General features: G+C 43.5%; 1 protein-coding gene across 3 annotated transcripts; it reads left to right on the top strand.

The window, feature by feature from the left end:
- Window positions 1-9,925: 9,925 nt before the first annotated feature.
- On the top strand, window positions 9,926-26,178 carry LOC135542235 (ephrin type-A receptor 2-like). Of its 3 annotated transcripts, none has more exons than XM_064969044.1 (15): window positions 9,926-10,086; window positions 12,086-12,153; window positions 13,677-14,316; window positions 18,798-18,953; window positions 19,202-19,662; window positions 19,864-20,041; window positions 20,149-20,251; window positions 20,648-20,703; window positions 20,821-20,946; window positions 21,061-21,246; window positions 21,525-21,799; window positions 22,032-22,181; window positions 24,238-24,431; window positions 24,550-24,705; window positions 25,116-26,178. In XM_064969044.1, exons 1-15 carry the CDS (start codon window positions 10,002-10,004, stop codon window positions 25,234-25,236), a joined length of 2,955 nt encoding a protein of 984 aa, XP_064825116.1. In that variant the 5' UTR covers window positions 9,926-10,001; the 3' UTR covers window positions 25,237-26,178. The 3 variants fall into 3 exon arrangements, with proteins under 3 accessions (XP_064825116.1, XP_064825117.1, XP_064825119.1); XM_064969045.1 differs by having other exon boundaries at window positions 21,528-21,799; XM_064969047.1 differs by having other exon boundaries at window positions 20,651-20,703.
- Window positions 26,179-26,657: the final 479 nt, after the last annotated feature.

The raw sequence follows: 26,657 nt of genomic DNA on the forward strand, positions 1-26,657 counted from the left end.
TTGATTGCAGATTTTATGAAGAAACAAAAAGTTATCTAAACAAGCAGCTGCGCCCCGATTTTTAAGTCCCAATGAGGAGGTGAGCCGGGTGACATGGCAAAATTGTCTCAAAACAAGGTGAAATATGTCAAGCACGTGGAGTGATGATTACAACACATGCAAAGTGTTTGCTCTTGATAAAAACGCATATATACTTTATCTGCCTTAAACTAGTTTGAAAATTGAAAAACGTATTTATGGAAAATACATGTTGTATGTTTCTGAACTATGTACCATGCTGCCTTGTTGACAATTTGACATGGTGGCGCAGATTAAAGTTCTATTTAAGCAGGGCGCTCCTCCCTCACCGTTTAAAATACACATGATTAGCAGATGTTATTGCGGGTGTAGTGAAATGCTTGTGCTTCTTTTTTTACTTAACTAGGCAAGTCGTTTAAGAACATTCTTATTTACGTTTTTATCCCTGGGTAACAAATAAGGGTAACAAATAACAAAACATTAGGAACACTTTCCTAATATTGAGTTGCACCCCCTTTTGCCCCCAGAACAGCCTCAATTCGTCAGGGCATGGACTCTGCAAGGTGTCAAGTGTTCCATAGGGATGCTGGCCCATGTTGACTCCAATGCTTCCCACAGTTATGTCAAGTTGTCTGGATGTCGTTTGGGTGGTGGACCATTTTGATACACACGGGAAAATGTTGAGCGGGAAAAACCCAGCACTATTGTAGTTCTGACACAAACCGGTGCACCTAACACCTACTACCATACCCCGTTCAAAGTAACTTAATTATTATACCTTGACCATTCACCCTCTGAATTCACCCATTCACCCCCCGTCTGGATTACTGCAACTCGCTGTTGGCTGGGCTCCCTGCCTGTGCCATTAAACCCCTACAACTCATCCAGAACGCCGCAGCCCGTCTGGTGTTCAACCTTCCCAAGTTCTCTCACGTCACCCCGCTCCTCCGCTCTCTCCACTGGCTTCCAGTTGAAGCTCGCATCCGCTACAAGACCATGGTGCTTGCCTACGGAGCTGTGAGGGGAACGGCACCGCAGTACCTCCAGGCTCTGATCAGGCCCTACACCCAAACAAGGGCACTGCGTTCATCCACCTCTGGCCTGCTCGCCTCCCTACCACTGAGGAAGTACAGTTCCCGCTCAGCCCAGTCAAAACTGTTCGCTGCTCTGGCCCCCCAATGGTGGAACAAACTCCCTCACGACGCCAGGACAGCGGAGTCAATCACCACCTTCCGGAGACACCTGAAACCCCACCTCTTTAAGGAATACCTAGGTTAGGATAAAGTAATCCTTCTCACCCCCCCCCCTTAAATGATTTAGATGCACTATTGTAAGTGGCTGTTCCACTGGATGTCATAAGGTGAATTCACCAATTTGTAAGTCGCTCTGGATAAGAGTGTCTGCCAAATGACTTAAATGTAAATGTAATGTAAATGAATGGCACAATCCATGTATCAATTGTCTCAAGGCTTAAAACTCCTCCCCTTCATCGACACTGATTGAATTGGATTTAACAGGTGACATCAATAAGGGATCATAGGAATTTAATCCAGAATGTCTGTGTATATAAAACACATGAAATCATGTTTTTTTTACTGCACTGGGCCTTTAACCTTCTATTTTTCAGTGGTGGAAAAATGTAATAGATGTAAATGTAATTGCTAAAATATACTTAAAGATGCACAATATATAAATCGAACTGCCATTTCATGGTTGCTAAATTTCGAAATGCATGGGCATGACGCCTCTGATTCCCGTAATTCCCAGTTGAGTTGACACCTATGGCCCTTGTCTTCTGAACGCCCATTCCTCCAACTCCTACACATGACTGCCCTCTGCTGGTATACTACAGTTATTTTGGATATCCACATGAACAATTTTGGAGCGTGGTTAATATGCTCGTAATTACGAGACTGATTAGAGCTGGAATCTGTGTAGTGAAACAGAATATAAGCTCGGGAGACTTCCGGATGGTTGTATGAGGTTATCCTCTGCCTTTTTCTTTTGTTATATAATAATAGATATAGCCTACAATACAGATATAAAAACAACAAGATTACAAAATAAGGTAAAATTGCCTGGCCTACATTGTATCATGGTCCATGTCTTCTTACATACTAAAAAACATACTCAAAATGGCCATACAGTGAATTCAATATTCTTTAGGAATTAGTCTTGTCTATCATGCACCAGAACAAGAAGGATACAACAATAAACTAAACATTTCTTGCACCTTTTCTGAACCTAGATTATGACTTATAAGATATTCAAATAAATTACATTTTTGGTTTCATATCCTGAAACATCTGTGGCTAGAACAACCCCTTCAGGTAAGTACTGCATCAGCTGATCAGCTGCCTCATGCCATCCTTCAGTGCCTATGGAACCAAGAGCAGGTGTCCTTTTGGCTAAACAGCCAACTGTCTGTTCAGACCACAGTGTGTGTTTCCTTATGGGCCTTGGTTGTTACGTTTTTCAATACTTGCACAGTTGTTACCACATGACAGTTTTTGACTTAGTAATCTAATATCAACCTCCCTGCACTACTTTGCAACTACCAGACTATGTAATGCAATTGTATCCCTGAAAGCTTCACATTGACTTTCAACCACACAAAGGCTACTTGACAGATAAGCCTGCATTAAACCCTATCAACACACACACACAAACAGCTGTAGGTCCAGTGGCCATTCCCCAGAGCCCTCCCAAGTAGGCCTCACACTGTGAAATGTAAACAGTAAACAGGACAAAGCTTCCTGTGTGTGTGTGCGTGCGTGCGTGCGTGCGTGTGTGAGTGAGGTCCCATGCAGAGCCTGCTAGCCCAGCTGTCGCTGCCATAACCCAGGACTTGAGAGGCTGAGCAAGCTCTGCAAGACACATGCTGGAGGGCCACTGTGTGCTATCACCTCCTCCTCCCAGGCCTTCTACCCAGCCCCTAGCTTCCTTCCTTCCCTTTGTTCAGACTTCAGGGCAGACATCGTCAAGCTGAGCACACAAACACATGCATATGAACGTGTGCTCTCATCTTTATTAGTCCCCCTCGGCCAACGCATATCACATTTACTACGTCTCTTTACCTAATAACATTTCACTTTCATTTGTGGTCTGGCTCCCCTTCTACATCCAAATACCAGACGAGGATTAAACAGAGATCTGGAGGCTGGGGCTAAAGCTACAGTGGGGCAAAAAAGTATTTAGTCAGCCATCAATTGTGCAAGTTCTCCCACTTAAAAAGATGAGAGAGGCCTGTAATTCTCATCATAGGTACACTTAAACTATGACAGACAAAATTAGGGGAAAAAAATCCAGAAAATCACATTGTAGGATTTTTAATATATTTATTAAATTATGGTGGAAAATAAGTATTTGGTCACCCACAAACAAAGAAAATTTCTGGCTCTCACAGACATGTAACTTCTTCTTTAAGAGGCTTCTCTGTCCTCCACTCTTTACCTGTATTAATGGCACCTGTTTGAACTTGTTATCAGTATAAAAGACACCTGTCCACAACCTCAAACAGTCACACTCCAAACTCCACTATGGCCAAGACCAAAGAGCTGTCAAAGGACACCAGAAACAAAATTGTAGACCTGCACCAGGCTGGGAAGACTGAATCTGCAATAGGTAAGCAGCTTGGTTTGAAAAAATCAACTGTGGGAGCAATTATTAGGAAATGGAAGATATACAAGACCACTGATAATCTCCCTCAATCTGGGGCTCCACGCAAGATCTTACCCCGTGGGGTCAAAATGATCACAAGAACGGTGAGCAAAAATCCCAGAACCACACGGGGGGACCTAGTGAATGACCTGCAGAGAGCTGGGACCAAAGTAACAAAGCCTACCATCAGTAACACACTACGCCACCAGGGACTCAAATCCTGCAGTGCCAGACGTGTCCCCCTGCTTAAGCCAGTACATGTCCAGGCCCGTCTGAAGTTTGCTCGAGAGCATTTGGATGACCCAGAAGAAGATTGGGAGAATGTCATATGGTCAGATCAAACCAAAATATAACTTTTTGGTAAAAACTCAACTCGTGTTTGGAGGACAAAGAATGCTGAGTTGCATCCAAAGAACACCATACCTACTGTGAAGCATGGGGGTGGAAACATCATGCTTTGGGGCTGTTTTTCTGCAAAGGGACCAGGACGACTGATCCATGTAAAGGAAAGAATGAATGGGGCCATGTATCGTGAGATTTTGAGTGAAAACCTCCTTCCTCACCAAGGGCATTGAAGATGAAACGTGGCTGGGTCTTTCAGCATGACCATGATCCCAAACACACTGCCCGGGCAACGAAGGCTAGAAGCATTTCAAGGTCCTGGAGTGGCCTAGCCAGTCTCCAGATCTCAACCCCATAGAAAATCTTTGGAGGGAGTTGAAAGTCCGTGTTGCCCAGCAACAACCCCAAAACATCACTGCTCTAGAGGAGATCTGCATGGAGGAATGGGCCAAAATACCAGCAACAGTGTGTGAAAACCTTGTGAAGACTTACAGAAAACGTTTGACCTCTGTCATTGCCAACAAAGGGTATATAACAAAGTATTGAGATAAACTTTTGTTATTGACCAAATACTTATTTTCCACCATAATTTGCAAATAAATTCATTAAAAATCCTACAATGTGATTTTCTGGATTTTTTTTCTTCTCATTTTGTCTGTCATAGTTGAAGTGTACCTATGATGAACATTACAGGCCTCTCTCATCTTTTTAAGTGGGAGAACTTGCACAATTGGTGGCTGACTAAATACTTTTTTGCCCCACTGTAAATACACAAACTGCTACTCATCTTGATTTTATCTTTATTTAACTAGGCAAGTCAGTTAAGAACAAACTCTTATTTACAATGACGGCCTCCCCCTGATGACGCTGGGCCAATTGTGCGCAGCCCAGTCCTTTTCTTGGCCAGTTGTGAATTGAACCAGGGTCTGTAGTGATGCCTCTAGCATTTAGATACAGTACCTTAGACTGTTGTGCCACTCAGGAACCCCTAAACCTATCATGGAGGTGGCTGTTAGAGGGTACTGATATATATGTCAGTCAGGTTGTTGGAAGGTACTGATACAAAGGACAAGTGCAACATTTTAAATACATGTCTCATAAATGTGTTATAACCTTTCTTTGAAAAGGTAAAACAGTAGTTTTAAATATAGTTCTCAAATAGAACACTTTCCCCTTGAATTACTTTAAAGCTCTTTCGTTTGTATTTACTGTCATGTAAAACTTAATTTGATCATTGCATATGTATTTTGTACAACTACATTTGACCGAGGAGGGGGTTTCAAAATGTTACCGGGATTGACTCTTAAACTTGGTATCCACCATGAATGTGTTGTCTTGTCTTAACAGTTACATCACTCATTCCAGAAGTATTTCATTCTGCTAACCACCAATCAGCCCTGATAGGTAGACAGCAGATGCTGGCAGTGATGAAGACTGTTCAAAGCGTGAAGTCATAGTCAAACATTTTCCTTGTTGGAGTAATGGTTTGTGTGTTTCAACTGCATACTCACATTTCTTGCATCCATGGAGTGAAAACAAGTCTGAACAGGTTCTTTTGTTTCTGAACGCTACACTCCCCCCAAAAAAGTCCCATGTAAAACACACAGACTCCCACCGAAATTCCAGTTGTGAGAGGTAGTGTTTTGAGGGGTGGTGAGAAACTTAAGAGGACATTGTAAGACAAAAAAAAGCTCCTCTCATTCTTAGAGAATACATTGGGCTCTTATTGACAGGTAAGCGACACCCCTCTATACTCCAGATGGAAATCTGGAGGTACTTATCCATGGACCTAGCCCCTATTTGTTTGACCGGAGCAAGTGTCTTGTGATAAGGGGTTTCTGGTATCTAGTGCTTTATACACTTTGTGTGTAGTTTGGTCAGAAAATATTGTGTCCTTCAGTTTACCCACACACAATCTGTTTTAAGGATTCCTTAAGTGGTTTAAAAGACCCAATGCAGCTGTTGTTTTTATATCAATATCACATCGTTTTTTTGGTAACAATTAAGTACCTTACTGGAATAGATTTACATTTAAATAGGCAAATATGTATTTTTAGCAAAAATATATATCTCTAACCCTAACCCTTTTGCTAGAACTGTCTGGCAGTGGTCTGAGTGGGGAGGGAAAAACTGAAAACTAGCTGTTATTGGCTGAGAGGTTTGTAACTCTCTTGTTATTGGTCTATTAACCAATTTACCACATGTAAAGTCACAGTAGAAAGACAAAACTCCCTTCCATGCGAATTTGCTGATTAGGTCTTGTGTAGATTGTATTTTCAACAAGCTACTACCAAAAACATAGCCATAATTACGGATGAGGACACCGAGGTCCGGACCTCAGTAATAATAATAATTTTAAAAAAGAATAATACCAAGAACAACAAAAATACATATATATTGTGTACACAATAAAGAAAATAAATTCTGCGTTATCATCTAAATATTGCTCCCAGCGCTGACCACAGCAGAAGAACGCTCTATATTCGTAATCTGACTGAGTTATAATCACGCCTGACTCTTTACAAATGAATGAATTCATGAAAAGCGGTTTGTTTGTTATGTTGGCCTCACGGATTTGCCTTTTTAGCAACACATTCACCACTCTCAAACGGCTAACGCTGCCCCGAGACGTGAAACGAACTAACCCAGCTCGCAGTCGACTCAAGTAGACAACTCGGCGCTGCTGACGGTGTGTTTGCGAGATGCCGGACTAAAGGCCATTTTAAACCGTCCACAGACAACCCCCAAACAAACAGAAACTCTCGGAGAATGAATGCACATCTGGTAAATAGTCGCTTATATATATGTCAGTCAGAAGGCTAGTTGCCGGCAGAGAATTCTATTGCAATAACGTTGAAGGGCTTTGGCTAGTATTACTTAGCCAGCTAGAAGGATGAAGTAAGAAGCAAAACGGAGCCTAACGCAGTCGGAGCAAAAAAAGAATAACGTTGCTTTACAGAGAGTAGGCTACCGAGACAGACATTGATGTGGCGCTCAATGGTAAGGCTGAAACAGGCTGCAATAGAGCCACACAGTGGAGGTGTCATAATACCCATAAAACCTAGCGTTCAAACAGGGAAATGGTTCCAATCGTTTTTCCACCATTCATGTTTTCCATAGGGGATTTTAGAAACACATAAAATAAGGACTGTGATTTGTGTTTGTAGATCTATTGAGGTAAATTCACATACAGCAGCCAAGGTGATAATGGCTGGGTCATTTTTGCTATTCTCCAAATAGCATTAAATAATATATATATATTTGAGGGGAAATTGAAGCTCATTTACTGCATCTGGACCTCACTAAAACTCAAATCCTGGTTAAAAACACTGATAAAAATAAAAACTTTTACAGTTTTAGTTTCATCGGCTGTTGTACAATATGATAGAAAACATAGGAAAACAGGATTTCGACTGAACTAGGCCTTTAAACAATGACTAAAGAGAATTCAGCAACCAGCACAAACTCTAAATAGAAACCACTTACAGAGGCAGGGGCTTAAATGCAATGTTTCATCACACTGGCAAACCTCATCATTGACTAGCTATGTGTCTGGGCGCCCTAACCGTGAGAACCGTGAAAAACAGTAGGCACATTCATTTGGGCATTACACACAATCCAGAGTGGCTTCACAATAGTGCTCCACCTCTCTGTTTGCTGATAGCATGAGAGGTGTAAGAAAAGAAGGGGGTGGGAGAGGCTGAATGACATGGTGTTGATGCTGCCGCTGTTCGCTGACCCTCGAAATGCGGGCCCAACCCCCAGTGTGAAGTACTTTTGTGTTGGCAGATCCCAAAGAAGCATGGAACCAGCGGAGAGGGGGGTAGGATGGGTACCGGCCGGGGGAGGGAGAGGTTGGGGTTCAACACTCTTCTATGGCCAGCCATCCACTCTCAACCAGGACGCATGCTCCTAAGGAGGATAAGAAGAATGTATTATAATGGCATATGCATACTGTAATGCATTTGCATACTTCCAGAGGGTGTTAACCTTTGACATCTCTCTAGCACCACTGACAAACTGACAACACCAACCACCTCACTCAGTATCTCAGCATTCCCAAACTTGAAACAGATAACATTTAGAAATAGATGGTGCGTCTCAATTTAACTATCTTCTGCCGGTAAAATGATGTCACACAGACACCTAAAAACTATTTTGCAAAAACCTACGGTGTCGAATAAAACTTAAGTGGTTGAAGAGTTTCCATTACCCATTTAGGCAAATTGTGCATTAAATAAATAGGCGACAGTCTATATGCCCTCCCACCTAATTGTTTCATGTCTCGGGTAGCCCGCAAAAGCCAGCATTGATAAAATGCAATAATTGACTAATATTTGCCATATTCTAATCATTCTCATGTGCCAACATATTGCCACAGTCTGTGCCATGGTGAAACTTTCACTAATATAGATCTGAAATAATTGGAGGGTGGAACTTGCCAGGCAACCAGAAAAGCAAGGTGAAGCAATTCAGGCATTCTTGAAAGTCAGTAAACAAACATTATTTTTAAAGTTTAAAAATGGTTTTAGCAAGCAGCAGGCATTTAGAATTAAATGTGGAGTGGAGCTTCATAGTTACGTGATGACATCATGTGCCTCCCCCACCTTCAAATTATCAGTCATAATTTATTTGAAAAACACTGTTCCATCATCATTTGTCACAATGAAGAACATTTGACAAAGGAAAAATCCACCCCTGTCAAACAGATAGAAATGTTGCAGATCTTTAGAAAATATCTCCTATATGTGCCGTTTCCAATACACATCGCAATAAAACATTTTGTGAAATTGCGTTTGTCTAATAAACCCGGGTCAATGGAAACCTGCCTAGTAATGATATATAGGCTCTTATTCTTTCTAAATGTTCTATCACGTGACCTCAACAGGACCTCCATGTGTGTTTATGGTGCGTCGTAACGGGGATGAATCATGTTATATATGCATTCTGGTGTAATGACTGACAGTCTGCGTCCTTCAAGCACAGTCCAAAAGGCACCATTATCGTCCAATTAGCATTTCACTTGTTAATGCATTTTTCTCCAACAATGTTTATTTCCGCCTGTTGTGTGATTAATGTCCATGTATGGTAACATAACTGTTTTCTTCAGTTGATTTTTCCATGTCTTTGTGAGGATGGCCGTCTGTCTTTGGCTCTCAGCTCAAGGGTCTCTCCTGTCCAAGTACACACAACGCCACAAAGAGGACTTGACTCTGAAATTCTTTCAGATAAGAGTTGCTAGGTGATGCCATTATTCATGCCCTTTTTTGTGTCCCTATATTCATACCCAAATTCTGAGGTTCTTTATGAAGACTCTCATTAGTAGTCATATATTCATACCAGTACCCCCCCCCCACACACACACACACTTGACCCCTCCCTCTCCTAGCGTGGGAAAGATGGATTGTTGAAGATGCTTCCAGCTATTTGTAAGTCTGTCCTCCAGCTTGCTCATTTTTCTGAATTATAACACATGCCAAGAATATCATAAGTAAAAACCAGTGGTTTCTGGACTCTCATGTTCTCTCTTACTGCACTAATAGTAGGTGAGAAGACAAGTTGTCATGCTATTTATTACAATTGATAAGAATATAAGATACAATGAATATTATATCAACATTATTCCGAGGCAGAATAGTCTTTGTGTGTGTGTATGCATGTGCGGTGTATTCTTGAAGGAAATGTACAAATAGACAGCACAATATTATTCATTTCATAAAAAAGCGAAATGCTCGGGGTACAGTCATTTCACTGAATACACATCCGCTCTACACAGGTAGTTCAGAGTCTAATGAGATGACCCCACCCTTCGGCATACCATATATGGATTGGGTCTACATTCCCAAAGGCGGAGCTCATGACGCCACCTGTTTCTCAATGGGACGTTCAGCTGTAACAAGGGCAGTGGACGGTAGCGCTCACAGAAGTTCGGCGATATTACGAGATCCGCACACAGAGTAATTACCGTCAAAGTTAAAGAAATGGATTTCCGTCGTATTCGTTGTTGTTCTTTGTTTTTGTATGTATTTATTAACCACGTGTTTATTACTCTTCAATCGAAAGAACGTAAGTGCAACATTTTTCGTCTTAAAATGTGTATGTAAAAAGCTTTGCTTTGTGGCCCCACATGATTGTGAGGTTTGATGAGTTGGGGGATTGGGCTGTGACATGGCACTCTTGTAATATTATTGTATATGTTTTTTATATTACAGTGCTAATATAGTGTTAACTTTAAGCTTTTCTCCTCCCAATATTTTTTATTTCAATTTCAGTGCGTTATTATTCCTATGATAACTTGTCAATGTGGGGAAAGACCCCTCTAACAATTCCATAGGATATTGAAAAAATATGTAATGTACTGTTTGTTGAACATGGTGAAATGATGAAGATGGTTGTAAATTGTCTAGAAATGGTCTAAGAATTAGCCTTTGTTGAGTTAAAGAAAGCCAGTAAATTGTACACAGCCAAATCAGAAGTGTGAAAGTAACTCTCTGTTAGTGTTGATTTGAACACTTTTGCAGTGTGTATATGCAAAGTGATGTTCACACTTTCAAAAGTGTTAAAATGTTTACATTTAGACAGTGTTTCTGTAACCCTATACAGAGTAGAACATTAAGACTGGCTGCATGAAATTCGCAATGCACTGGAATGAAATATTAAGGATTTCATTATACACTGGAGTGAACTAATTAGTATTTCACTCTACTCTTGAGTGCAATATAATGAAATGGAGTATTGAGTAAAGACACATTTGTAGAGTTACCACCCATGACTGTATTTGTTAGTGACACGGGCATGGTTGTTCTTTTAAAAGGCCTATGGTTTTCACCAAATGATTTCCTAGGTGTATGCTATCATTAAAATTAAACTCTGACAATATACATGACGTATATCATGCATACACCTTACTTTAATGGCCTAGTTTTATCCTAACTCAGTGGTGTTAGGAAACTCCTGGTTTACATGCCATATCAGCCTGCAAGTCACATTATGCTGGCTTGCAAAGTGATGTGTAATTCCGGTTGGAATCCAGACATAATTAGGATATTCAAAAGCTGTAATTTTTATTCACCTGCAGTCAGAATGACTGTCAGGATAATGGAAATTGATAAAGGAGACTACCTAAACCATTTAAACTGGAACAACCATATCAGTAACGAGTGCAATAAATCAAACTAACTGATATATTTGCCTTTGTGTTGCATAACATTAATAAGTCAATCAATGTACATGCAAAAACACAGACATTAAAAACAAATGACACTGATGGGTGTGGTTTTGATGGGACTGTTTTACTCTCCACAGTATAAGACAATAACTCTGGTTATTAACACAGACACTGGGATTATCTTTAGACCACTGAGTGTTAATTTCACTCTTACAGAGTGAATTTAACTATTGAATCAACACTAGAAATGTAACAATAAAAAAATCAACACTGGCTAATTTACTGTGTAAACTAACTTGGCTACTTCAAACATGCAGTAATGATCATTCTCAGTATTCTTCACTTATACAACTAGGTAATATTGCTATTTGATCAGGTTTCAAGGAAGGAATATTACTCCACATGGTTATAACTTATAAGAAGCTTTTAGTTTCAATATTGGAATGGACAGGGTCTTGTACTGAAGAAAGAGGGGATAGGAGAGTAGGCTGTGTTGGACTTCCGTTGGTTCTTAGGGATGATCCCAACTATTTTCACTCCCTTTATCATGCTTTTTAACTTCCCACGCTTTTCTCAGCTTTCTTCATCCAAACATATAGTAATTAATAGTTGACGGTTTATTTAATCAGGTTTGTCATGCCAGGGCATGTCCTCTTCAATGTAGTGGGTGGCATGATATTGGGCCTATTCGGTTAATCTAGTTCTGGGTATTTCTACTGTAATAATTGTTGGCTCAGAGAATCAAAGTAACTTTGATAAACCAGTTGAAGAGTAGTATTACTTGTCCATTGCTAATTACATTGCTAACTACACATGTTCAATTGCTTATGAACACCATATGTCCTCATATGAATTAAGAATGTTTTCTAATAGGGCTCTCTGTTTGTCTTTCTGTAGAGGTGCTGCTGGATATGAAAGCTTCTGGGGGAGAGTTGGGCTGGTTGCCCTGGCCACATGAAGAAGGGGTGAGTAGTTATATCTTGAAGTGAGGAATTATAAGGATTTCCGTAGTCTAACCAGATGGTCGATTAGGACTCAAAAAATGACATTGATCGTAAGATGTATTTCCCCTACTAGTACCCAATGGTGGTTAACATAGGATATATGTCACACAATGTTGATTCCAAGCCGCATGTTTAAGTAGCATGTTTTAAAAGGGTCATAAGTTCTGCTCCCCAGAGGAGTAGAATGCGAGCTATTTTCTTCACTCTCATTCCTTCAGAATAGTTTTCTGGGAAAGATGGAATGAGTGGCAGCTCGCAAAGTCAGCCGTTACTGGTTTTAAAGCAACCCTTTAATAATACAACCATGAATGTCATATAAATTCCAGGGTAAGAGCTGCATCTGAATTCACAGGACAGAAGTCACTTTTCTTGCATAGAGCCAACAAGTTGTTGTAATTCCTACAGTACTCCACAAAAAAAAAAAAACGTTTATTTTATTTGATATAAAGCGGTGCTATGAATGTGGGAGGCTCCCGCCAGTCACTGTGGAACATAAGACTAGGGGGAATGAGAAAGGAAGGCAGATGGGTTGTGTGGGAGAAAGGCATCCCTCTATCTATAGTTGTGTGGTTGACTGTCTAAAAAAAGCAACAGGACGTGGTCAGTGGCAGTGTGCTGACTGCTTTTCTTTTGTGACCATGAGGTTTACAGATCGTCCAATGCATTCTATTGGATTTCCCCCCTGTTTTATGATGTTTCACCCATTCTCACCAAACCTCCTCAAACTTTTGAAGCACATTTCAATTCGACTTTGGAGTGGAAGTGTTAAGAATGCACATTGTCCTTGTCTTTGATCTATATCTATCGTCTCTTCCTTCGCACACACTAAGTTTCTCCTACTGCTCCCCCAAGTCCACGAAACAGACTTGGAATAAAGCACTCACTGTGCATGGTCCAATGACATATGCCTTTGTGGCAGCCATCTGAGGTGTTAAAATAATTCAGGATGGCTATTCTTTTAAAGCTCTGTGCTTAATTAATGGATGCCTTTAAATACTGCTACCAGGCAAGCATTTCCTTATTTTCTCTCTCTTAAAACAGACTTAATTGTAGCCAATATCGCTGCCATGTCTTTTCCATGAGCCTATAAAAAAACAAACAGTTTAACTGCCTTAATGCTTGGTATTCCACAAGAGTTTTGGTTTTAGTGTTATGCCTGTCTCACACAGCCACTCACATCTGTTTGTGGAAGCCACACACGTCGTTTAGCACGGCACAAGTCCAGATCAAATCCTTCCCTGGCATGTGGAAAAAAGTAGCAGGAAATTAAGCTTGAGCATTTTATAGGCTTCTCAGCAGGCAAACAGTTGTTTCATGAATAAAACAGCAAACTGATCCTTGACGAGAACAGAACCCCCTTGACGGTATTCGCATTCGCTTAAACCCTCTCCCTCGTTCCCTCACTTCTGTTTGATGCTTTTGCAAAAGTGACCCTTGTCCTGTACATTGTGTTAAACTCAACCCCTGTTCTCTCTCTGTTTCAGTGGGAGATAGTTCAGACAGTGGTGAACGGCTCCCTCCTGTACACCTACAGTGTGTGTAACATCGACTCGGGGGAGCAGGACAACTGGCTCCGAACCACCTTCATCCAGCGGCGCCCTGGGACCACCCGCGTCTCTGTGGAGCTGCGCTTTGTCATGCGGGACTGCAACACCTTCGACGGCGCCTCGCTCGCCTGCAAAGAGACCTTCAACCTGCACATGTCCGAGGCCGATGCCGACGTGGGCACCATCTTCCGCAAGGGCCAGTTCCGCAAAGTGGCCACCATCGCGCCGGATGAAATCACGCGAGGCCGCGGGGCGCTGAAGGTCAACGTGGAGACACGGGCAGTGGCCCCTCTATCCAGGAAGGGCTTCTACCTGGCCTTTCAGGACATGGGAGCGTGCGTGGCACTGCTCTCTGTCAGGGTGTACTACAAGACGTGCCCGTCCACCGTGCAGAGCCTGGCCGCCTTCCCAGAGACGGTGGCGGACGCCCTGAGGGAGGTGGAGGGAACATGTGTTGAGAACGCAGTGAGCCAGGCCACCCCACGCATCTACTGCACAGCTGAGGGAGAGTGGGTGGTGCCCGTGGGACAGTGCCAATGTCGCGCAGGCTACAAAGCTGTTGGAGACTCCTGCCAAGGTAAGACGTACAGCCAGGCTTCACATATTGCATCTCTCTACACACCCTGACCCTCTGCCTGTTGTAGTGTTGGCCTAAAACGGGCTCTGTTGTATTGGGCGTTAGTTTTAAACAGTAGCTGTATTTATAGAAGCACAGGGCCTAACCACCACCCTGACTGGGTTTCAGAAATGACTGTATGGGAATGTTAATTGTAGTTTCTTCAGTGATTTCAAACACCTCAGAAATAAAAACGGTGCATTTTTCTGGATTCAGAGGAATGAATTTAGAGAAAACTGTGGAAGGTGTTTGGACAAGTTTTTGTTTGTTTTGTTTGGATTAAGTTGCTCTATAACACTGATAACAGAGTTTTAGGATTGTAGCACTATTTCCAAACATATTATGGGAGAGGAACAGAGAGAGGGACTGTCTGGGAGAATATGTCAGAGATGGATAAGCATAGAGGAAGTTTTTGGACGTTTTGACTGCGGTTAAGAGGTCTCATGGTAATCGTACCTGTTGCTGTTGGCCAACATTCTTTCCACTGTGTTTGTCTCTCATACTTAGGAATGAGGTGGGTGAGGAGGATACTGTTTTATAGACAAGGAAAACTGGACAAGAGAAATCTGACTATAGAGGCTTGAGGCTTAAGAGTGTTAAGTTTAAATAAGAATGTTGTTGTTTAAGAACGTGCAAATGCTTATAAACCGTCCAATCTGGGGGGTTTTTAGGCGAGGAGACTGGTAGAATGAGAGACATTTGTATTTTAAAATGTTCTATTTGAGAAGGACACTGAGTACTCCTAGAAAGAACACACTACGGTAATGAAATTGAAATGGGATGTTTGCTCACATTGTTTGTATGGAAGTTGCCATGTCTTTGGTATTCCAGGGTGTGGTGTGTTAAGCTATCAGGAGGAAACATGGGAGGGAAGGGAGGCGGGGAAGGAGAGACAGCGAGGGAGGAACATTACATGATTGTATGCTCAGTGAACTTTGGGGATTTCTGAAAGGAATTCTTTCACCCTCACGTCACCTCCTGTACTGATTGACTGAGGAGAGCAGTGTGGCTCGATGTGCCGACTGAAGAGTACCTGAGTGATGTGTCTTCTCCACACAGCTATTTGTGTGTGCCTGTAGCCATGGCTGCGGTGAACCACAGATTACAGGGACTGTGCTGTCACACCCATCTCAGTCAGGAAGGGTATACTGAGTCAGTATGTGGTTTCTGACAGACAAGAGGCTCCCTTGTTCAACAGTCAGAGATTCTAGTCACCTTGGGTGACAGAACTAGTTAGATTGTATCTCTTTTACTCCCTATTACAGTATTTTATAGACCAGAAGTATTCATCTCTTACCTTACGAGGTCCGGAGTCTGCTGGTTTTCTGTACCTGATAATTCATTGCACACACCTGGTGTCCCGGGTCTAAATCAGTCTCTGATTAGAGGGGAACAATGAAAAAATGCAGTGGAACTGGCTTTGAGGTCTAGAGTTGAGATTTACATAGGCCAGGTAACCAATTTAGCTCATAGTTTGACAAGTTGTTACCTTACGACAGAGAAGAAACACTTCAATTTATCTAAACATTGAGAAAGTAGTCCACCATAGCTCTAAGCCTGAGGAAGAGTACTTCAAAGGGGCTGATAGTTCCAGGCGAAAGGGGGAAGGCCAAGCTCAGTAATGTTCCAGGTCCAGAATTCCCCACCTGAAGCGGAAATTGTCAGGGAGTCCTGGAGAGGAAAGGGGTATGTTTTAATACCAGGAAAAAGTCAGATTCCAAACCCTGCTGGACAACCTTGTGATCAGGATACAGGAAACATGTTTTTGTCACCTTTGTAAAAAAAAAAAGAGAAAGGTTATTGTACAACGGTTGTCATAACGCCTCAATGCCTGAAGCCAATACGTCCAAAAAAATGTATTAGGGAATTGGGGGGGGGGGGGGTGGACGACGACACACACACTCAGTTGTCATAATACCTATCGAGACCTAGGCCAATCTTTCAAAAAAAATCGAAACGACCGGAAAGTCCAGAAAATGGCCAAATAAAGTGGACGTGACAAACTTGTTCAGTTAATTATTACACTGATTTATAACACAGAGTCATATCCTAATTCTCTGTGTAGTCAAGCAGAAACACGTTCCAGTCCATGACAATGTATTTATGGGATTTCACCAAATGCCCTCCGGAGAGGATCCGCTGGGAACGAGGAATTAAAGGGGAATGTTGAACCGGGCTGACTCAAATAAGCAGGTTGTCCATGACTCTGTGTGAAGTCGCGAGGGAGGGGAGTTAGTGGTTTGTGGATAGTTGGTGGTCTCATGAGAGCTGGGTTAGTTAGATGTGTGGGACCGCCGGGTGCTTAGTTAGGTGTGGAGTGTAATTTAGTCAAGAGGATTAGTGTGGAGCAACAGGACAGCTTTTAGAAAGATGACATGCCCTGCTTCACTCCACTCATCCGGTCGTTAACACACGCCACGGGCTCTTTAATCCTCGTTCCCACTCGGTAGAACAATGGGCCGGCACAAAGAGCAAAACACATATTCAATTAATAGAAGTCACTGCCACCACCGCTCATTCATCAAGGGCACAGCCGCACATAAAGAGATCAACCGGGACAATGTGAGGCGTTATTTCAGTCCAAGGTCCCCACTGTTAGTGAGGCATTATTTGAGTCAGATATTTGAATGTCCTTAAGTTTGCAAGAATATATATATTTTTTTTAAAATGACACTTAACACAATGTGTCAATAACAAACAACCGCGTAAAACACATGCATAATAACACATATCTTTCACATATCTGAAGTTTAACCCGCTGCTATTTGAACGTTCTGGAAAGATTGCTCTCGTGCCACTGATATACGCAACGCGCACGCCACCGTTTTAAGGGCTCTGATGATTCAACACAATTTATTTATGGCACCACTCAATCCAAACCCAGTCACAATAGATGAATAGGGGTGGGGGTGCGTTGATACGTGACAGGAGTCCTGCTGCTCCTTTTTTCAGATGAAATAGGCTGGCCTCCTTTTCTTATGCGTGAGGGGCCCTATACACCCCCACACTCCCCGGGTGACTCCCCAGAGAGAACTCCTGTTGGTACTTTAGACTTTAACCCATCCCCCATACATCCATCTATTCATCTCAACCCCCCCCCCTACTCAAACTCAAAATCTCGTCCCCATTCTTTTATTGTGGGACTGGTTGTAACGCAAAGGTCCTTCGGCCATAGTGATTAAGTCACCGGCGGATCCCCCTTGTCTATCACAGGTCACCCTCTTCCCTATGGAGACCAGATGAAAGACTGATCCCCTGGGGAGACATGGGAATAAAGGGAGAGAGAGGAGATAGCTCAAAGGAACCATTCTTACGCGTTCTTAAAGTAAACAGTCGATCCCACAAAAAGAACATTTGCGTTTAGGCTCCAACAACACAGTCGTTCAACAACATCTCCCCTCTAGCAGTTCTTCCTCCAGACTTCCTCTCCCCCTGCTCCATCCTGGCATGTTGTCATTTGCCATCAGAGGAAAAGAGGAAGGAAGGAAGCGAAACGTTGCATTACATTTCTTGCATTCTGGTTTCTGTCCAATACACACACACATTAACCCCCACAAGTTCTGGAATGGAAGGTACATTTTTTCTCTATATTCTACAGGTCAATGAAAAATTGCCAGCAGTAACCATGTTGCTAGGACTCCTCAAACAATAACCATGTCTACATTCACAGTGCTAACCAAAGGGCTACCCAGACCCTTATTTTACGTTGCTGCTACTCTCTGTTTATAATCTATGCCTAGTAATTCTACCTACATGTACATATTGCCTCATTTACCTTGACTAACCAGTTCCCCCGCACATTGACTCTGTTCCGGTACCCCCTGTATATAGCCTCCACATTGACTCTGTTCCGGTACCCCCTGTATATAGCCTCCACATTGACTCTGTTCCGGTACCCCCTGTATATAGCCTCACTTGCTATTTTACTGCTGCTGTTTAATTATTTGTTACTTTTATTTCCTTTTTTTTTAAACTTATCTATCTTTTTACTAAACACTTATTTAAAAAAAATCATCTTAACTTCTTAAAGCATTGTTGGTTAAGGGCTTGTAAAAGTAAGCATTTCACTGTAAGGTCGAACACCTGTTGTGTTCGGCGCATGTGACAAATGCAATTTTATTTTATAGTTCAAAAGTGACGGGAAGGACAGAGTGATTATCTGCTGTGCTTAGTGTTTCCTTGGCATCCAGTTGACAAGTGTGACTTGAGGATGGAACTTGAGGATGGAAAGGACAAGTGGAAGCAAATCGTCAGGAAAATCCTATTCCATTCTGTTTAAATACAAAGGTCTGGTTACAGTTTAACTGCAGCCTGAGTTTCCTTCCAAGCCCCAGGGCACTGACAGAGATACCGTGTTGTTGTGTTGTAACTGAATCACTCTCGCCCCATTGTGTCTATACATATTGTACTAGGACTAATAGTGACCCTCCTTTCTCTTTCAGCGTGTACGCCAGGCTCCTTTAAAGCGTCCTTGTTCAGTGAATCCTGTGAGGTTTGTCCGGAGAATACTGAGCCATCTACAGCCGGCGCCTCCCTGTGTCCATGTACGGAGGGATTCTACCGCTCCCCATCAGACCCTCTTACGTCAGCCTGCTCTGGTAAGAACCATGGCCAGATAGTCGCCTACAGCAGGGCGTACCACCAACAAAGGTTTTAGTTACTTCTACGGCTTTTCCTTCAGTTATTCTGTGGCCGACCCATGGTTTACCTCATACCCTCATACAATACATTGTCTTTATATCATCGTCGTGGTGATAGAGGAATCTGAGGATTGTTCATCGGGTGTATTAGCATGTCGGAATGTCTCGTAATAACTCTGTCTACTCTTTGCCTCCTCCTCCTTTAGCCCCGCCCAGCGCCCCTCGTGACCTGGCCTCCACCACTCTGTCAGCGGACGGCAGGCTGCAGCTGTCCTGGAGCCCGCCGCTGGTGACAGGAGGCCGCCGGGACATTTGCTACAGCGTGGTGTGCGAGCGCTGCGCCGGGGCCCTGTGTGTGCCCTGTGGGGACAAGGTCCGCTTTCAGCCCGACCCCACGGACCTCCAGGACACCGTGGTGACAGTCAGCGAGCTGGAGCCCCATCTCAACTACACGTTCACTGTAGAGGCCCGCAGTGGAGTGTCTCAGTACAGCAGCCAGAGACCCAGCAGCACCATCACCACCGCTCTGCACTACACTGATCCCCCCAAGGTGACGTCCATCCGTCTGGAAGAGCGGAGCACCACCAGTCTGTCTCTGTCCTGGGCTCTGTCCCGCCGAGCACCATCCCACGTCAACCACCGCTATGAACTCATGTACCGCAGGAAGGTAAGACATAGACAGGCACGCATCCCTCCTCTCTCTCTCTCTCTCTCTCTCTCTCTCTCTCTCTCTCTCTCTCTCTGTCTGTCTTCTATCTCTCCAAATCAGTCCCACATGAAACTGACACACAGCACGTCTAATAGTACTAGTGTAGCTCTATAGTGAATCCCCTCTCAGTCCTCCTCTCTCTCTCTCTGTCCCGCGCAGGAAGACGACAATGAGCGTGATGTCACCACATACACAGTCCTGGTTCTTGAGAAGAGTTCGGTGCAGATCAGTGACCTCTCCCCTGGCACGGCCTACATGTTCAGAGTCCAGGCTCTCAGCCCAGAGGGGAAACCAGGGAGTTACAGCATGGAGCACGAGTTCAAGACCCTGCCCATGGGTAAGTGTCCAAGAAACTGGAGACTGTTCTTTTTCTCCAACGTCCAAATAAGATTTCTTTGCCACTCGAGTGTGTTGTGGTCTAACTGTGTTCTCTGGGGATTCCAGCGGAGTCTCAGATCCAGAGCAACTCCACTGTGGTCATGGGAGCTGTAGTAGGAGGAGGAATCATGCTGCTGGTTGTTGTAGTCGTTCTACTACTACACAAACGGTTAGAACACACTACTGCTATCATATCCTTCTGTCCTAAGATAGTATATGATTATGGGTGGCTCAAGGGCCAGAGCTGATTGAGAATGTAATGCCATGCAATCTGTAAGATGCTGTTGAAAACTGTAACCGTAGCTGACTGAGTCTGTGGCTGAAGACGAACTTGCTCTTTCCGCTCCGGCAGCCTGCCTATGACAAAATGGATCGACAATGTTCAAACTTGAGAGGAGATTGACGAAATGAAAAGCCACATCGTGGCTCTAGCTAAACTTGTCTCGTCACCACAGGGAGCATGTTGATGTGTCTCTAGGCTATTTAGTTAGGGATGCCTTGATATGAATGCCTTAGCATTGCCTATTGTCTGACCAGTCCTAATAGTTACTGTGCTTCCTAACAGTAGACTGAACCTCCGCCACCGACAGCGATCAGAGGACCCCTACTTCTCCAGTTCAGGTAAGAACCACAGCACCCGTGAATATGTACCTAGATTAGATTAGAGACGTGTCCTACCCGAAGAGATTATCTCCAATCTCCACCGCCTTCACTAATTGTCTTTCGCACTTCCTCAAGATCAACTGAAGCCCCTGAAGACCTACGTTGACCCACACACGTACGAGGACCCCAACACGGCGATCCTGAAGTTTGCCAGCGAGATTAATCCCAGTCTGGTCACAAAGCAAAAAGTCATTGGAGCCGGTAAATGTCCAAACAGTTTACAGTAACATTTTGAACAGATCTCTCCGATCCCCCTAAACCTCAAGATGAAGATTGCTGTATTAGTGTTCATCTCTGTGCGTTTCCATTTCTCAGGTGAGTTCGGTGAGGTGTACCGCGGTCTGATGAAGGCTCCAGGTAGAGGAGAGGTGGCGGTGGCCATCAAGACGTTGAAGCCAGGCTACACAGAGAAGCAGAGGCAGGACTTCCTAAGTGAAGCCAGCATCATGGGCCAGTTCTCCCACCAGAACATAATTCGCCTGGAGGGAGTCGTCACCAAGTGTGAGTCCCTGCTCTGGTGGTGTCTCAAATGGCACCCTATGCCCTATATAGTGCACTACTTTTGACTAGACCCCTATGGGAACTAAAGGGACTAGGGTATAATTTGGGACATGGCCACTGATTGACTACTGATTGATCCTCTACTGATTCACTGAATAGTCATTTGTGAGTTATTGTCCTTATCTCGCAGAGTCCCATATCTCCCATCCCCTATCCATGTGCCTCATTCGTTGACATGAATAACTAAAATTTGCCCCTTTTCTATTTATTTATTCAAGCAGTCAAGCACGCCATGATTGTGACGGAATACATGGAGAATGGGGCACTTGACAACTATCTAAAGGACCACGATGGGGAGATTTCCTCGTACCAGCTGGTGGGCATGCTGCGTGGCATCGCGGCGGGCATGAAGTACCTCTCTGACATGAGCTACGTGCACCGAGACCTGGCTGCCCGCAACGTTCTGGTCAACAGCAACCTGGAGTGCAAGGTGTCTGACTTCGGCCTGTCCCGCGTGCTGGAAGACGATCCCGAGGGCACCTACACCACCAGCGTGAGTCAACTCTCCATAGTACTGATGCTAATGTATGGGAACAGAGTGGGGGTATCACAATCTACCATGTGCTTTGCAATTTGTAGCCTAGTTATGTCTTTACATATTATTGGGAACAACGGATGAATAATGCCATCAGTGAGCCTCCTGAAACCTTTACGTTAGTAATAGCTGGTGAAAAAATTCCTTTCAGTCTCATTCTTATGATGTGTTCTTGTTGCTGTTCCTTCAGGGAGGGAAGATCCCCATCCGCTGGACCGCCCCTGAGGCCATCGCCTACAGGAAGTTCACCTCGGCCAGCGACGTATGGAGCTTCGGCATCGTCATGTGGGAAGTCATGGCCTTCGGAGAGCGACCCTACTGGGACATGAGTAACCATGAGGTAGGTCCTACGTTTAAGCTGTCACGTCTCAGGGAAACGACAGGGTGCTGTAGGTTTGGTTAAACACAAGGCCTCTGATGCATCACCTCTGGGTATTTATTCTGGGTGCATACAGTGCCTTGCGAAAGTATTCGGCCCACTTGAACTTTGCGACCTTTTGCCACATTTCAGGCTTCAAACATAAAGATATAAAACTGTATTTTTTTGTGAAGAAACAACAACAAGTGGGACACAATCATGAAGTGGAACGACATTTATTGGATATTTCGAACTTTTTTAACAAATCAAAAACTGAAAAATTGGGCGTGCAAAATTATTCAGCCCCCTTAAGTTAATACTTTGTAGTGCCACCTTTTGCTGTGATTACAGCTGTAAGTCGCTTGGGGTATGTCTCTATCAGTTTTGCAAATCGAGAGACTGAAATTTTTTCCCATTCCTCCTTGCAAAACAGCTCGAGCTCAGTGAGGTTGGATGGAGAGCATTTGTGAACAGCATTTTTCAGTTCTTTCCACAGATTCTCGATTGGATTCAGGTCTGGACTTTGACTTGGCCATTCTAACACCTGGATATGTTTATTTTTGAACCATTCCATTGTAGATTTTGCTTTATGTTTTGGATCATTGTCTTGTTGGAAGACAAATCTCCGTCCCAGTCTCAGGTCTTTTGCAGACTCCATCAGGTTTTCTTCCAGATTGGTCCTGTATTTGGCTCCATCCATCTTCCCATCAATTTTAACCATCTTCCCTGTCCCTGCTGAAGAAAAGCAGGCCCAAACCATGATGCTGCCACCACCATGTTTGACAGTGGGGATGGTGTGGTCAGGGTGATGAGCTGTGTTGCTTTTACGCCAAACATAACATTTTGCATTGTTGCCAAAAAGTTCCATTTTGGTTTCATCTGACCAGAGCACCTTCTTCCACATGTTTGGTGTGTCTCCCAGGTGGCTTGTGGCAAACTTTAAACGACACTTTTTATGGATATCTTTAAGAAATGGCTTTCTTCTTGCCACTCTTCCATAAAGGCCAGATTTGTGCAATATACGACTGATTGTTGTCCTATGGACAGAGTCTCCCACCTCAGCTGTAGATCTCTGCAGTTCATCCAGAGTGATCATGGGCCTCTTGGCTGCATCTCTGATCAGTCTTCTCCTTGTATGAGCTGAAAGTTTAGAGGGACGGCCAGGTCTTGGTAGATTTGCAGTGGTCTGATACTCCTTACATTTCAATATTATCGCTTGCACAGTGCTCCTTGGGATGTTTAAAGCTTGGGAAATCTTTTTGTATCCAAATCCAGCTTTAAACCTCTTCACAACAGTATCTCGGACCTGCCTGGTGTGTTCCTTGTTCTTCATGATGCTCTCTGCGCTTTTAACGGACCTCTGAGACTATCACAGTGCAGGTGCATTTATACGGAGACTTGATTACACACAGGTGGATTGTATTTATCATCATTAGTCATTTAGGTCAACATTGGATCATTCAGAGATCCTCACTGAACTTCTGGAGAGAGTTTTCTGCACTGAAAGTAAAGGGGCTGAATAATTTTGCACGCCCAATTTTTCAGTTTTTGATTTGTTAAATTTTTTTGAAATATCCAATAAATGTCGTTCCACTTCATGATTGTGTCCCACTTGTTGTTGATTCTTCACAAAAAAATACAGTTTTATATCTTTATGTTTGAAGCCTGAAATGTGGCAAAAGGTCGCAAAGTTCAAGGGGGCCGAATACTTTCGCAAGGCACTGTAGTGTTTAAAACAACCCACTCAAGGCCACCAAGCCAAAATAGTTCCCACAGTCCCTCTTTACATAAAACTGTTAGTGTCCTCACATTATACCCTGATGAAGACAGCTTGTCTGTCAAAACGTTGGACTTAAACATTTTTTGCATCTGAGCTCCTAGAGCGTGCGGCTCTCCTTTGTTGAAAAAAAGTGTCCACACATTAACACAAAACATGTTCTTAGAGTCTGTTGGCCTAGGCGTAGTCTAAGACAACAGTGGGCAATAAACACAAGCTCTGGGAGAACACAGTCTAAACCCCGCTTCCTCCTCTCCTCAGGTGATGAAGGCCATTAACGAGGCCTTCCGGCTGCCTGCGCCCATGGACTGTCCATCCACCGTTTACCAGCTAATGCTGCAGTGTTGGCTCCAGGATCGCTCCAAACGACCCCGGTTCCCTGACATCGTTAACATCCTGGACAAACTACTCCGGAGCCCAGAGTCTCTGAAAACCATCGCTGACTTTGATCCCCGGTAAGGTGCCAATGAATGAAGCTGATCTCCCCTGGACTTGGCAGTTTATCTTGTTCAAATCACATACTGTAAATGTAACACTTACTTACCAATATATTTCCCTGTTCTTACCCCACAGTGTGTCCATCCGACTCCCCAGCACCAGTGGCTGTGACGGCTCCCCCTTCAGGTCTGTGCCGGAATGGCTGGAGTCCATCAAGATGAGCCAGTACACTGAGAGCTTTGCCTGCGCTGGAATCACAACCATGGAGCAGGTGCTGGCCATGAAGCATGAGTAAGTACAACACACATGTTCACTGACCACATGGCACAGATGCATCATCCTCACCACATTGCGGGGCTTAGTTGGCACCCTGCCACATTTGAACATACAGTAAAAGTATTCAGATCTTTGTTAAGCATTTGTTGTCCGCTATGCCACACGATCAGTAATGGAATGCGACACTCTCATTCACTGAATGCTGCACCCCCCCCCTCCCGCCCGGCCCCCCGCACCCTGCCCATCTCATTACCCCCATACCATTCCTCACTGCCCCACCCTCAAAAGCATCATTGTACTCGGCTCCAACGGAATATATGACTTTCCATATTTTGCTGTGTCATGTTCAGGTCGGAAGTCGCAAAGGCAATCATATTTTATACTTTCCCTTAACAGCTCCTCTCTCTATCTGCCTTCTCTCGCAGCGACATCAGGAACATTGGCGTGAGGTTACCAGGTCACATGAAGAGAATCGCCTACAGCATCCTTGGACTTAAAGACCAGACCAGCTCACTTAGTGCTTGCAGTACAGTGTTTGCCGTGTGAGACCCCCCCCCCCCCCCCCCAGCCTGAGATTCCCCAGAATAGGACTGCACTGAACATCTCATTTCACTGTCACACTTAATGGAGCAAGTTGGGTTGAGCATGGTTGTACTAATGTCAGAACTGCGCCGCTTTAGACTGATCAGCGGCATGATTGAAGAGGACCCCGCCAGCCAGCCAATCAGAAATGGTGTGTAAAAACGTCAAAGTACCCCATGACAAGAGACACTGAGAGATGTGGTTACAGGTTACAGAAAAAGTCATGTATCAAGACCTTTTTATATTATCAAGTGTGGATATACTGTATAATGGCAGATAGGAAACCACAGCCTTTTGAAATGGCCGTGTGATGACTCGAGAACAGGAAGGATGGCCCCACTTTGTATTTTTCTCTGAACTCGAAGTCTGACAAACGAGAGACATTCAAGCTAAGGCATTCCAGGACCAGGGCTCCCTCCTCCTCAAGCACTCACTTATTCCACCAGTGACTTCTGGACTCTTATTAGTTTTTTATAAAGATTCGAGGCTCTGAAATAACAGATGGATAGATGAGAATGCCTGTCTACTCAAAATGACAGGTTTATTGGTCTTGGGAATATTTCCGCTCAGGGCAAGAGATCAGATACTCTTTATCTTTTCCGTTTGATTTTATAGGTTCCATTCCGACTGCAATCCACCTCGTATACTTTTCTCCTACATTTTGAAATAGTTTTTTTCATTTTTCATTCATTTCTCTAGTTTACAGTTTGCCTCCATCTAGTCTTATAGTGGTTCTTCCATTATTATTTAATATTTATTGTATTTTGTATTTATTATATTTGTTTAATTAAAAAGACACTGATCTGGCACATGTTTGTAAATATGTATGTTTCAGTCCAATAACATCAGTGTTGCCTTGGGACTGAATCGCTTGTCTGAATTCAAATCAACTAGCAGAAAATACATTTTGGTACATGAAACACATTACAAAGAGGCAAGAATGTTTGATTGAAATAGATGAATTGAAATGGAGTTTTCCTTGACACCCACCCTCCAAATCAAAGTTGGTTGTGTCCACAGTTTACCAGATGTTATAGCAGGTGCAGTGCAATGCTTGTTTGACTAGCTCCTAACAGTGCAGTAAAACGTCAAACAAGCACACACATAATCCAGAACTAAAATCAAGAAACGTCAGAATGAATCCAATTAACAACCCAAATAACACAGTTAGCTAATACGGTTGTCGAAGCAGAGTCAGCTTCGATGTCAATTGGTGACTGTACCATGGTAGTCTGAAATGTCACATCTCCACTCTACTGTACTTCATCAAATATGCATCACGAGCTACTGAGCCCCTGCTACATTCCCTGTATCTGGGACTTTGCGTTCATTCCTCTTCAATGAACAATTGACTCATCATTTTGAGTTGGACAGCAATTACAGAA

This window comes from Oncorhynchus masou, chromosome 6 (assembly GCF_036934945.1).
Source record: "Oncorhynchus masou masou isolate Uvic2021 chromosome 6, UVic_Omas_1.1, whole genome shotgun sequence".
Classification (NCBI taxonomy): domain Eukaryota; kingdom Metazoa; phylum Chordata; class Actinopteri; order Salmoniformes; family Salmonidae; genus Oncorhynchus; species Oncorhynchus masou.